General features: G+C 37.5%; 1 protein-coding gene across 9 annotated transcripts in view; it reads right to left on the bottom strand.

Moving 5' to 3' along the window:
• UTRN (utrophin) overlaps positions 1-14,131 on the bottom strand; it is a 364,397-nt gene that overhangs the window by 270,524 nt on the left and 79,742 nt on the right. For all 9 annotated transcript variants that reach the window (XM_038175840.2, XM_038175834.2, XM_038175838.2 and 6 more), the window contains 10 exons: positions 13,316-13,479; positions 12,549-12,752; positions 11,880-12,061; positions 11,011-11,161; positions 9,624-9,743; positions 8,737-8,838; positions 5,309-5,416; positions 4,548-4,727; positions 3,056-3,225; positions 1,589-1,712 (listed from right to left, as the gene is read on the bottom strand). In XM_038175840.2, coding sequence (XP_038031768.1) covers positions 1,589-1,712; positions 3,056-3,225; positions 4,548-4,727; positions 5,309-5,416; positions 8,737-8,838; positions 9,624-9,743; positions 11,011-11,161; positions 11,880-12,061; positions 12,549-12,752; positions 13,316-13,479 — 1,505 coding nt within the window. The remainder of the gene's footprint in view (positions 1-1,588; positions 1,713-3,055; positions 3,226-4,547; positions 4,728-5,308; positions 5,417-8,736; positions 8,839-9,623; positions 9,744-11,010; positions 11,162-11,879; positions 12,062-12,548; positions 12,753-13,315; positions 13,480-14,131) is intronic.

The following is a 14,131-nucleotide window of genomic DNA, read 5'->3' as shown; positions in this document are numbered from 1 at the left end:
AAAAAGACTAATACAAAGGCACCAGAAACAAGATATTGTTAGAAAGGTTGGCAATCCTGCTAGGTGATATCAGATATTGGGACACCAGCTATAACATGACACTTGTGATCACACAAATGTATTTGATGTGAAGCAGTGAATAAAAAAAATAATATTCCTTTTGCCCCTACAATGTCTACTAAGATTTCCATCTGAAACTAACAACAACCTGTTACCTAGAATTCCAGCTAGCAAAACCTACAGCACACTAGTACTCCAGTACTCCAATCTACAAAGTTCTAGAGATTCACTCTCCCTCATGATAAAGATTAGTGAGGAAAATCGTATGTGGCTACTAAGATTTTTTAAAGGAACACATCCCTCCCTCAAGACATACACATCAGTGTATATTCCTGTGTGAGCCAAGAGGCAGAACGTATCCAGACAGGAAAAGGCTCCTTGGCCATAAGGCCATAATTTCCGTGCCCTCTGAGACTGCAACAAAAACAATCAAATTAAAATGCTTTTGAAACAAATGTCTAAAGTTATTTCTCTGGCTTAGACTTCCTACCGTATTTTTGAAAGAAGCATTCATTCATTTGCACAGTTGGGAAGCACAAAGATTGTCCCACATCCTCAGAGCCCAATCATTTAAAAACAGGGTTATTCATGAGAACCTGGTGTTCGTCTTGGAGTTTGTTTTATAAAGGGCTACAAACATCCATAAAGCTATATAAATAAACCATCGGGTGGATTTTGTTGGTTTTTATTTCCAACACTACTATCATTCCAATCATTCCTACTGGCACCATTTTGCACTAGAGCACTAGGAAGGAGTCTCCTTATAGATATTTTTAAGTATTAGGAGTCAGACTCGGTCCTTATAGGACCCTTCCAACTCGGGATATTCTATGATTCTATTGTCTTTGATTTCAAAGGCAGGTTTCCTGCTAAAGCTCCAGTAAGCTTTCATTAACAAAGTATGCTCAAGGATCAGGGAAGGCAAGAATATGTTCCTGAAATAGAAAGAACAGAAAACAAAACAGTTATCTCATGGCTTCCGCAAGATATGGTAGAATTCTGTGTTCAGTCTTGCAGGTCACATGAGTTGTAACTATCGTTATTTTCTCTGAAATTAACAGACCAGGCACCAATGTGTCCAAATGCTGGACACAACCTTGGGCCCTAGGTGGTAAAGGGTGTGCAGCGTCATAGGATGGTTCAAGGGATCTCTTGAGCAGCACACTGGCACATCTCTGCCAAAATTATAAGCGTGATGTCAGTCAAGTCCATCTCAAACTGTGAAACATGAAGCCAAAATTTGCTGCTTTGTAGAAAAGGTAATAATCCTGAAGTAATTCATTTATCACAATTCCGAAGGAGATAGTTACATATGCTTTTAAAATTTCGGGTGGATTGTGTGACCCAACACCAACAACAGGCTGTGTCCAGCTGGTCAGATTTCCACGTCTGTCCAGTTCAAGAACTATTCAACAAAGAGACTTAATCCTCATGAAGCATGTGGATCTGCCCACATACCCAGCTGACAGCCAGCCTAAAGAAACAAAATACATTATTCACTGGAAAACCCTCTATCTTCCCATTTTACCTTCAACTTTTCTTTCAAGTTTGAAGTCTCTCTCATCTTCTTGTACTCTTTGATGTCTGTGGCCTGAATGGCAGCTTTTGATTTTGAAATCCAGTTCAACAGCTCAGCACTTTCAGCGTCAAACCTGGTTTAAAAGGTTGGACAATTTTTTTCTGTCATTTTTCTCTATTCACTGTATTAAAAATCAGAAGTCTTAAACTTCAGCACATTCTAGATTCTATAAAAGTCTGCGATGTTATTTTGGCTGAAGAAAATGCTAGCAGCTTAAGTACTCATGGTAATGAGTACAGAAAAACCTTCCTGAATGTTTAGCTGACTGAACATTAGCTTATCATTTAAGATTTTTTGCTACAGCTGGACTTTTCTAGCTTCACATGACTTTCTCATGCCTGAAACTAAACTACAACTCACCACCATGAAAAAAACAAACTCCCAGATTAACCAATACTGTACACAATTTTAGAGAAGGACAAAGCAGATATATTATGTGGACCACTAGTCAGACCATACTACAATTACATGACTTAACACAATGTAAATCCTAATGTGGAACAACAGCCTGCCAACAGATGCAGAAGCTGCTGCTAACCACTCCAAGGTTTTTTTGTGGGAAAGCCTGCAAAATTCCAGTTACTGATTATTTGATGGTTTCAACTTACGTAATCAGAATCAGATAAAAGCATCAGATGAAAAAGTTTAGCCTAATTTACCTGACTCTGTCCTTAATACAGTTTGAACTCTTGGCTCTTGATGCAGCCCTCTACCATCTCCCTAGAAAACCTGCCGAAGGTTTAAGCTAGTGACGCCTCAAACGTCTGTTTTCTCAGGCAAACAAACAGCAAAATAATGAGTATACAGTATTTACCTTATTCATATTTTTAACAACAATTCCTTTAGTTTTATGTATGCTATTTAATGAAAGCACTGCAATGTGTTATTAGAATATATGCAAATAAATCAGCCACTCCAGATACACTTGTGAAAAGAGACATCACTATAATGTCGTGCCTATTAGTAAATACCAAGGAGATAGACTAGGTTTCTGAGCTTTTTTGCACAGTTTCTCCCATATATTTCAGAGACCAGAGATACATAACAAATTAAAATACTTGGTCCTTTCATAACACTATGTATCCCAACATGTGAAGATTGTTTTTTCCAAAAGAAAGGAAATATAATTAGTTCTACCTTTCAGCAAAGGAACTGAAGTACAGAGAACCAAAGACCTGCTTTTCTGAAAAATAAAACATATTCCTTTTCCTTTAAAATTGATGGAGGCTGCAGGCTTTCTGCTTCTCTGAAAGCAAGGGTGTACATAACAGACCCTCCCCACTCCCCAAACGCAACTGCACAACTACAACTTAAATATTCTTTACTAGCATAAAAGGAGATTCAAAACCCAAGACTAAAGGAAATGAGCTTGTGTTATCTAGTGTGCACAGGAAAATGGCAGTGGCATATACTTACTTTTTCTTTGCTTCACTGTCCCCTGGGATTTGCCTTTTCTTTGGGGGTGGTGGTGGAGGCGATTCCTGCCTGGATTGTCTAACCACTACCGGGTCCTTCAAAGACACTGTTTCTGCAGGAGTCTTCTGTGAAACCTGTGACATCCCTACGCTTCCTACAGCTTGAGTTACCTACACAAAATGATTTAGCAAAAAGGGTTAAATACCTTTTCTAATGCAAACTCTAACTTGTTCTTGTTTCATTCCTTTTATTCATCAGTCATAAAAGCCCTTTCATTCACTCCTACAAATGATCACACCTAGCCCTCAGAAAGGACATTTATCATAGATGCCAAAGGACTCCGAAGAAAAACAGTATTCTTCTCATTTTACAGATGGGAACCAAGCACCAAAATTCTCAGTTCAACTAGGATTTCACGCCAGAACAAGTGAATTTAAATCAACAAAATACAGTATGTATTTTCTTTCATAATTGTTTGGTTCACAGAAAGAACAAAGGTTCTTTGGATTTGGCAATATATAATTCTATCTCATATATACATTTTCCACAAAACCAAACATACAACTAAAAGAGCTGACACACAGTGGATTTGATCTAAAAACTAACCTACAAGCCCACTCAAATCAATAGAAACCTTCCACACCCTTTAACGGGTTATAAACTACGTCTTGTGGGAATCACCCTGTAAGTTCTAGCTAAGCACATGCTTGATATTTAGGGGGAATGAAGGGATGCACACAGGATTTGGCACTCTGCACTTTTTTGACTCAAACAGAAAGAACAAATTAAAGCCTCATGGCTGAAATGGACCCCTACTCATAGGCTGTACAGCTCATTCACTACACACTAAATGGATCATGAAGCAGTGCTGCAGCCATCACCATAATGATCTTTTAATATCACACAAAAAAGGGCATGTGAGTCATAAAGCTGTCAAATAAAATTCTCACAGAAGCCAATGGAAGTTCCATCTAAATGAAATATTAGCAAGTACTCAAAATACTGAAATAAAAACTTTACAGTCCAGCTTGGCTATCATCCTTACATGTCTAACAACAATCTTTTCAAAAGTTGAGAAATTGTACTCGAGCATAAATGCTTCTATGACTCTCATTTATTTATCTATTCTGTGTTTGGGGTTTTGTCTTCATTTTCTTTTAGTATGAGATTTACTCCAGTCCCAGTGCTCTCATAATGTTTAGAACTATTTATATTGATTGATAATACATGTGAAACCTGCTTCACTCATCAGAAAAAATGAAGCTTAATCTGTGTGAGAAAGGAGTAACAGTATTAGTCAGGTTAACAACTTGTTTTGAAAGCCAAAAAAAAACAGACAGCTTTTTCTGCAGATAATATCAGCCCCACGTGAAATAGAACTCACCTGCCTCTAGCCAGGTGCCAAGAACTTGCCTGGGCACTTTTGCTTACAGTATCAGCACGGTTTGCATACATCTAAACAGCTGAGAAGTAATAGAGCATAGATAAGTACCTGGTTAGAGTAATCCTCTAGTTTCTGAACCAAACTGTCCCACCTCTGAGTTAGTTCTTCTTGATCGTGGTCGATTTTATCAGATGCTCTGCTATTGCCAAGGATTTGGGCCACATCCTGACCGAGCTCATTCAGCTGGTCTAGTGTTTGTCGTTTCATACCCATGTCCTCTTTCAAAATCTGAAGTTAAAAGAAAACATTAAAAGACAACATCAAGTATTCTGCCATCTCTAGCTTTGCATTGCAATAAGAAGTTTACTACCTGAGCCAGATGCATCATAGGTTTCAAAACAGTTCTCCTGTTTAACAAAGCACTAACAGACACTTAAGAAAAACACTTCCCCAAGAAAGCTACTAGAGCTATCTGCTGTAGCTCTTGAGTTACAGTTACAAATGATTAGTTTAGGTACAAGCTGTACCAATGTATTTAAACAAACACAGGAAAAAAAAAAAAAAAAAAAACACACCCACACCTTGGAAAACCCAGCTGTCTGGTACACTGCACGAAACTACAAACCATGTAAAATACCCAGGATGGCTGTTCCAAAATAAGTCACATCAGCCTAGCATGGCCATGGAGAAAGTTGTACACAGCTTTTTAAAAATTAAGTGGAAATATCTGACAAGGAGAGAATATAAACCTGGCTTCCAATGTAGTGTGAATATAGTTCATTCACAGCTCCTGCTGAAGTTAAACTCATAACTTGCCATTCACTTAGACTCCCAAATTTGACAGGATAGATGAGGACAGCCATACTCACTGCTAGTTTTCGAACATTCACACTCAGGTCAGTTTGATCTTTGAAGTTGCTTGTCTGGACCTTACTTAAGGCCTCTTCTTTCTCAGTCAACCAAGCCTTCAATAAGCACTGCAGATTAAAAGGAAAATAGTACAAGAACATACCAAGTTTGTCAAACAATTGACAATTCCTTCTTTAAGTTCTTTGCATTCCAAACACTGCTCTGAAATCCTTACGTGCAGGAATTTCAGTTGGCATTAACCAAAACACTACATAAAGGGCAACAAAAAAAATATCAGACCAGAGAACTATGTAATACTTTTCAGCAAAACCATTTCTCAGTATATTAGAGTGCCCACCCCCCAGGTTATTCATATAGACCAGATATGCACCACAAAGCAGACCTAGGATTTATAAATTATATTGGAATTAAATGTAGCAAAACTGCATGCAGGCTTTCTTTCATTCCCCACCCTTCTTCCCCTGTGATTCAGAACCAGACATTACAAACAGTTTCTCACAGAAGCTACATTGTTAATTCAGAGCTCTTTTAGTTCGGACTGTCTGCCACAGACACAAACGTGTATTATTAGTTACCACCCTGTCTATTTTACCTATTTCCAATTGGAAAATAGCTTTAAACATTTTCTCATTAACTCCTGAAAGCTGGAGTGGTCTGCTCATCAAGTTTTTAACTTTTTTCTAGGAAATTTATCCTGGATCTCGCTCTAGTCACACAGTGCTGCTACGGAAACTCCAGCAGCCTCCAGCGTCAGGAAGGATTTTATGTATTTCATATTACGTTGCTGCATGCTGCTGCTGCTACACAGCTATCTCCATAGACTGCAATACCCAGCTAGCTTTTTTTCCTCAGTCAAGCTCAGTTGCACACTGCTCCCCTCTGTGTTTAAAGGTAAAATAATAGAACAAAGCAGATCCTTTTGTTCGTTGAACAACACACTTTACAACAGTTGCTAGCTCCTCGGTCTAGCTGTATACTTTTGGTATTGTCCCAGAACTGACTACAGCAACTTCTGGGCCAAAGGGTTAAGGCAGTTTTCATTGCCAATGTAAACCAGTGTGCAAAATGTACAGACAGCAAATATGATAGCGGTGGAAATGCCATAAGGCTGGATGAACAAAGTTGTAACACCACATACTCTTTGGGAAAAATCAAGCTGGCAGCCCAGCCAACTTTATGCATAATAGAAGAGTTTAAAAATCCTTCAACATATACAATTAATTTCTGCTAAATCAGCAGTCAATGATAACTCTCCCCAGGAAACTGAAACATAATTATCACAGTGCTAAGAAATATCTGGCACCAATTGAGGAATTTGTTTCCTGAGTGGTAAGAATTGTGTTGACTTGGCAGTGTGGTTTCCAAAAAAATTTTTAGGCAGCCACAAAAAGGCTGATGCATCGCTGCTGCTCATCTCTCCATCTGGTTGGGTGAAATGAAAAAATGACAGTACCTAAATGTTTTAGGTACTTTTCTGTTATCAAACTGTTCATATTAAAGTTTTTAATTGGTTTCAAGTTGTAATTTTTGTAGGTGACTTGATAATTCTTGAGGACAGACATCCGTAATTCAGACCTGGTAGTAATAAAAGCACTATTGGGAGTTGAACAACAAATGCAAACATAGGGTGATCTAAACCACCTAAAATGAACAGCTACTTCCTTATTACTTATCTGACATTCTACATTAAACAAACATTAATGAAAGTTTGTCCACTTTTTCAGAGCAACTTAATTAAAAAAAAAAAAAAAAAAGAATGCTAAGCAACTCCAACAGAAGATGACACTCATAACAGTTTTATAATAGCCAATGAGTGGTCATCTTTCCCTAGACAAAAATAAGGGTGGAAGAGGCCTGAAACATGTTCAAAAAGGGTCATAAAAGTTAAGAGCTCCTGAAGTTTGTACCTTGACATAAAAAGTCAGGCTTTCTTGGAATTCCTTATTTCCGAGTTCAGAATCTTACCTTACTCAATTGTTGTCAGAAAACATTAGCACAGTTTTCTACATGTACATACGTAAAGGCAGAATTTTAAAGTAAGATATACACATTAACAGATTCGTGGTATTGGATAAGCCAGAATCTGAACCTTGCATCCATATTAACAAGGTTGCATGAGCTGCAACCATGGCTTAGCAATATACTGCAGATAGATATGGGAGGGGTCAGAGAGAAACACATAAGAAATCCAAAATGTGCAGACAAAACATTTCTCAAAGAAACCAGGCTGGAAGTGATAGCAAAAAATATATCAGCACGGTTCTACTTCTTTTTAAGTGTCTAAACACTCTGTGCACTGCAGATTTTAAACAACGGCTTACAGTGATAAATGTCATCATATAAGAAAACAAAACAATTTAAGAAAACCTTCAAAGGAAAAGCCATCAAATATTTTAAAGCTGAGTCACAAAACAAGCTCTGGCAGTAGGTATGCAAAAATGACTAACACAGCTGACAGCATGTAGTTGTTACCATTTCTTTCAGATGCCATAGCCTAATTCATATTTGAGTGGTATATTCAAGGTCCACCCAAAACACGCAAGATCAAAGCAAGAGAAAACTCACAATGCCATCTTCTTAACAATTCAACTGCTTGCCTAAACTCATCAAAATGAGATGAGCTAAATGCTTCACCACATTGACCAAATATTTTATGTTACTGGCTATGTAAACAGTATTTATTGCTTAGTTGGTTGCAAAATTGTGTACATGTATCTATGTTGGAAACATCGGTGCCTTAGTTAGGAAAATTTCTGCAATTACCAGACCACCAAATACTTAGTGATTCATTGCCATCAGGGATATTCGTGCTTCTTGGTCATTTTGCAAGTCTTCACTGATCTTAAACCCAATAAAATCAGTTTGTTATTTTAAAGTTGTCTATTGAAAACTGGAGACCAAATATAAATCAGATAGAAGTCCTTCAATTATTTAACTACTTATCAAGAAGACAGGAATATTTATGAGAAGCTATCTCCCATAAATTTTCTAAAGCAAGATGCTCATACTTGCATTCTTATACTTCTCCATTAAATTCACCAAGAAAGGTCACAGAGTTCATTAGGTATGAATTTGACATCCAAAGTACAGTAATCCTTATTTTTAATATAATAAATCTTGTGAAATTTGTTGACATTAATGAATATAAGGCAACAGAGCTTTCAAAAGGATGATGTCCACAAGAATATTAAGTATCTACCTTGGAAATTATTTTATACTGAGGCATACATTTTCCTGCTTAAACTTAAGTATATACTTTTCTTAGGCTGCACTACTTCTTCAACAAATGCTAAGAACCTAAATGATAACTGAAATTCTTGTTCTTTGCAGCTATTTTCTTAGAGCTGTTAAACCCTACTAAGGGTTACTAATAAATAAATAAATAAATAAATAAATTACAACTGTGGGTAACCAAAGAGTTACTAACCTGCTCTTCTAGAAGCTCCTGCCATAAAAGCTGAATTTCTTGCAACTTGACTCGTCGTTCTTCAGTCCATCGACAAACTGCTGTCCACCGCTCCCCCAGCCTCTACAAAAGCAGGAGATATCATGAATATTCACGAGCTTCACAAAGAGGATCAAAAACTATATATTCAAGAGCAAAATTTCTACTTCACAGTAACCTCTTTTATATTATAATCACCTTGTTGCCATTAACTGTTCTTGTACTGTACAAAACTTAAAGTTAAAACTCTCAAGGGCATTCACCTATGGCCTTATCTCTGTGCTCGCTGAACTCAGGAAACTATTTCATCGACTTCAAAAGGAGCAATGGAAGTAGCATGAATTCTGTTACATTAAATCATATAGAACATAGGATTTACTCAGATTGCAGCCCAAGTCCAAAAAGAACACAGGAAAACAATTCACACAATATCTCCTTGATTAATTCTGTTCCTGTATTTAAATATTTTTCAATCAGATTTTAATTTCCTATTGAGAATTACCTATTTGAAATTAAAGAGTTGTATTGTGCATCTTCCCATTTTAGTGAAATTGCTGAGAAGATATGCTGCAAAAGCGCTTAAGTCACTACAGATGCAAGCAGCTTGACTCATCAGGAATTGAGCTTGAAAGCCAGATAACTTTTGCAGGTTTTATCCTGAGTAAGTTTAATAATTCTTTGCATTAATATTACATTTAAAAATATATTACTTTAAATTGTTTTCTAGGACAAATTGTCTTTAAACACAAAAAACATTGATTAACAATTATATGCAAAGATTTTAAGTGCCTGCTATTACAGTTTTGGATTTTGTGTTTGTTTGTTTGTTTGCTGTTGTTTTTTTAAAAAACAGGGCTCTAACATTTTACCTGCAATTGTTCTTCCAGAATAGCTGTTGCACTTTCCCCACTGCTTTCATCGACAATGACGACCATGTGAGTTAGGGAGTTTACCTTCACTTGTTCTGTCTCTAGGTCATTTTGCAGGCTCTAGAAAAACACATCAGCTGTTACAAACTTTGAATAATTATCAAATTGCTATTTTGCCCACAGTGACTAAAACAAATGTGGCAAAGCACTACAGACAACACTTATGCAAATATTTTTACCACTGGGAATCACTGCACAGTTTAAACAAACAATCAAAGATTGCTGGCAAAGAACCTAAAAACGTTCTTTTAAAGTGCTGGAAAACACACACACAAAAAAAAAAAAAAGTTTTAAAATGTATACACCATTCTTGACTAGATAAATCATATGACTGCACTGACTTTCTATATGTCTACGGCTATGGATAAGAGAACTTAAGCATTCCATTAAAAAGTTGCTTTTATTAAGCAAGTATCATAGGGCATGCCAAAAATGTAAGAATTACTATGAAAATTTAATAGTTGACATTTCTCAAAACCTAAATATCAAAGACAATAGTCACAAACTGATACCTAGCAACTGCAAAAAACATACAGTTCCAATTAGGTTAAAATACATCTGTACATTTAAATATTCATACAACTTCTGGCAGAACAGACTACAGTAGGTTAAAGCCTACCTCCAAAATAACTCTGCAACATCTATATGCCCTTAAACTGCTGTAAATACCACTTTTCATCCCAGAAAATCCTAAACTACTTTACGAACAACAAGCCTCAAGCTCCCCGGCCTTTGAAGACAGAGCAAAAAACACAAGTGTGGGACAAGAAATTACACAGACTAAGAACACTTAGCAGTTCTTGCCCTGTGAGGTATGTCTCAAGCTGCAGAGGTCAAACCTCAGCAATGACTACAAAAAACAAAGCTGCAACCATGACTAATATTAAAAGGCCATCTTTCTCCTTCAAAAAACACTCTAGGCTAGAAAGGCTGGACTCCCATCCAGAAACTTAATTGCGAGCCAAACCAATTTGCAAATTGCTTTAGTAGGAATAGCTTTAACTCCTCCATTATTTCAAGCAGCAAGTCTCAAATGTGCCTTAGCATTGCTGCCAGTCATTAAAGGCCAGTTATCTACAATGCATTTAATACTGTCCCTAACACCAACAATTCACCTGGGGAGGCCTTGTTTGCATGTAGCAAAGATAATACAGTTTCTGCTGTAGTCATCATAGCTGAAGTGTTTAGCAAAGAAGGCTGAACATGTCTAATTCCTTTTGTCCCATCAACATCCTTTAGCAAGTTTATTGGCTAAGAAAGCCTTCCAACCTACACTTCTTCCAAATACTTCTCGCATACTCATTACAGAACAGATGAAAAAGTTTACTTTGTGTTCTTCCAGCTGTTTTTGAAGGGACTCTATGTCTTCGGCTAAGAGTTGAGACTCCATCTTCTGAATGCGTTCTTCTGTGATGGTCAGCCAGTCGGACAGCTGCTGTAACTGCTTCTTCTGCAGTTCCATCAGCATGTCATGCAGGCTGCAGGGGGAAGCACAGGCAGAGTCACATCAGGAACGGTCTTCCCAAGGATAAAAACTAAGTTCTAGTTCTTAAAGGAAAGACACATAACCATTCATAAACCAGTTACGTATCATCCAATATAATTTTCACCATTAAGCTAAGGAACACAGAATTAAGTACTCCTGTTTCTATTGTAACAGAATAAAAATGAGTGAATTACGCGATTTATACCTAGTTGCTTCTTGCAACTGGGATTTTCTATTCATTACCAGAACCACTGCTACAAGTGGCAATCAAATGCAGTTTCTCCCTTGATGCGCAGCTCTGAGCCTGACAACTACAGGCGGGGAAAAAATTCTTTTAAGTGTTCTTTAGCTGTGTAAACACACATAGCTGTTCACATCTCCAGCATGTTTTATTCAGGAACTTAAACTACTGAAAATATTAAAAATACATTTATGTAACTGCTGCATGTAGGTATCATATTTAGTCTGGTACACTTATATAACATAAATCTCAAAATATTCTTACATAAGAATCCAAAAAAAAGACAGTTATATCCATTTCCTCTGTTTCATCTTGTAGAGTACAAAGAGGGTGGATTTCATGTCCCAAACGGAAGAGCTACTTCAGACAAAAATATCTTACAAATGGATGCAAAGCAATTCCTCTGAGATGCAGCAAGCACCAGAGACCAGTCCTTCAGCTTTAGGAGAGGTCATGCAGGATGACTCACCGGGACTGCCTGTCCATGCTCTCCACCCTGAGCTCCTCCCAGCGGGAGTTCAGCAGCAGCATTTGCTCCTGGATCTCAAACTCCTCTTCAGAAGACAGATTTCCCTGTGCCACCAGTTGGTTCCCAGCCTGCAGGACACTGCCCACGTTGCTCTGGTGTGCAGTCAGTTCCATCATAAAAGCCTGGAAACAGTACAACCAGCCACATCACCATGATCTGTGAGCTCCTATCAGGAATCTATTTCAAAGCGTTCAAGATACTAAGTGTCCAAAGTAGGATAGGGCTTTGAGCAACCTGCCCATGGCAGAGGAGTTGTAACTGGATGATCTTTAAGGTCCCTTCTGTGGAACCATTCTGTGATTCTATGACAACAGGGGGCCAGCCACAGAAAGCTGACACAAAAAATATACTGAAATTCCAAAACCTGTTCCACTGAAAACTCTCTTAAAAAGATCCATTTCCACTGCCAAGAAACTATAATTTGTCAATTATAAAACTAATTATAGTAATAATTTAAAAACCACCATTCAGTTAGAGGTGCTTTCAGTTTAGGAAAAGCAAGACACAAGAAAGAGAATGGCAGCATTTGGATAAGGACTAGGGAAATAAAATTTTCGGCTCCCACACAAAAAAGCAAAACTACAACAAAGGAACTTAAGAAAAGCTTACTTCATGGGTGGCAAATTGCTCTTTGACTTCTTCAACATCACCAGATATTTCCTCCTGTTCCCGAAATGCATCCTCAGCTGACAGCAACCACGTGAGGACATCTTCCAGAGCAACTTGGTAGCTATCCAAGTCCATATCCACCTCTGTCACCGTGCTGGGGGTCTCTGCTCTAGAACTGCTCTGCTCCTCTTCAAGTGCTACAACCTAGGCAGCCAAGAGAAAAGTGATGCCTCAGAAGTGCTTTCCCAAATGATACTAAGAATAGAACAACTAAGATCCCTTTCACTCCTTCATAAAATTTTAAAACTAATTGTTAGGTACATTTCTAATGAGAGGGGCCAACAGTCACCACTAATGAATTTCCATTTTAAGATAACCTGGATAGAAAACTAAGTGTACTTATTTTAACAGAGCTGTGGACCTCCCACGCAAACAAAAACCCAACAAATACCACCACCACAAGTCCTGCTGCAAACTCAGTTAAAGACTTTAGGCCACTCCAGCTTGTCAAGATAAATAAGGAAAATAACCAGAAGAAAGAAGCATAATGCAGATGTAGCTTTCTACCTAAGCAAAAAGGATTTTGTATATCAATCAGGAAACAAAAAAGAACCAATTAAGTCAATCACAAAGATGATGCTATGATTTTTCATATTTTCCCAATAGTGTTGAACAAGACAGAAGACATATCAGAGAACTGACAAGCCTGAAGATCATCTAAAATTACAACTCAAAAAGATTCAGCCAGACTTAGATAATAAACACACCTGCTGCATGTTGAATTCTCCATCCTCACATTCCTGCTTGTATCTCCTTGGAAGAGTCTCCACTTCCCGAATGTCTTCCATGGTGACTTGCTTAGGAAGGACCTCAAATAAAGAGGTTAAATACATGATAATAGATTTTTTGTCTGGAAGCTGTACAGCAACATCTGCATCAAAAAAGAATACATGGGAGAACATTAATAAAGAAACAACGTTTCTAAATCATCATGCAGAATACAGTTAAGATTCCAATATTTCACATGTAGTGCAAAGCACAGGTTATCCTGTTAATTAGCCTTTAGCTTTCTATTGAAAGTCCAGGTTTTACAGATGTTGAAAGCAGTACAAAGAAAAAATATTTTTTTTAAATCAACATTTTCAAGTGAATTTACATTAAGAGACTTGATCTTTTGGAAGTAAGAGCCCAAATCTGAAGTTACTGAGAAATAAAAATTGTTTTGGAAACATTCTGGAGTGCATTCCAAGCAGAAATGCAATTAAGGAACGGTACCCCTCAAACACACACTTCCATGTATGTTCTAACCCCACTCTCAGTATCGGTAAATTCACTTGCTTACTTTTCACATGGAAAAGAATTTTACAGATTCAGGTTCACATATCACTGGGGTTATGAGTTCTACTCATTCAGCTGACTTTTTTTTTTTTTTTTCCTTTTTTTTTTCTTTTTAAGGTGGTGGTGCTTGAATCCATAAAGTTTGACAGCTTGTCTTACAGAATGGATCTTCAGAGGTTCACTTCAAAGCAGAGTGACAGCTCAGGGTTTTAAGAAGGGGCCATAAAAAGTTTCCTGGCAAGCAT

Source organism: Anas platyrhynchos, chromosome 3 (genome assembly GCF_047663525.1).
Source record: "Anas platyrhynchos isolate ZD024472 breed Pekin duck chromosome 3, IASCAAS_PekinDuck_T2T, whole genome shotgun sequence".
NCBI classification, from domain to species: Eukaryota; Metazoa; Chordata; class Aves; order Anseriformes; family Anatidae; genus Anas; species Anas platyrhynchos.
Note: the sequence above shows the minus strand (reverse complement) of the source record. Positions and strands in the feature narration are given on the sequence as shown.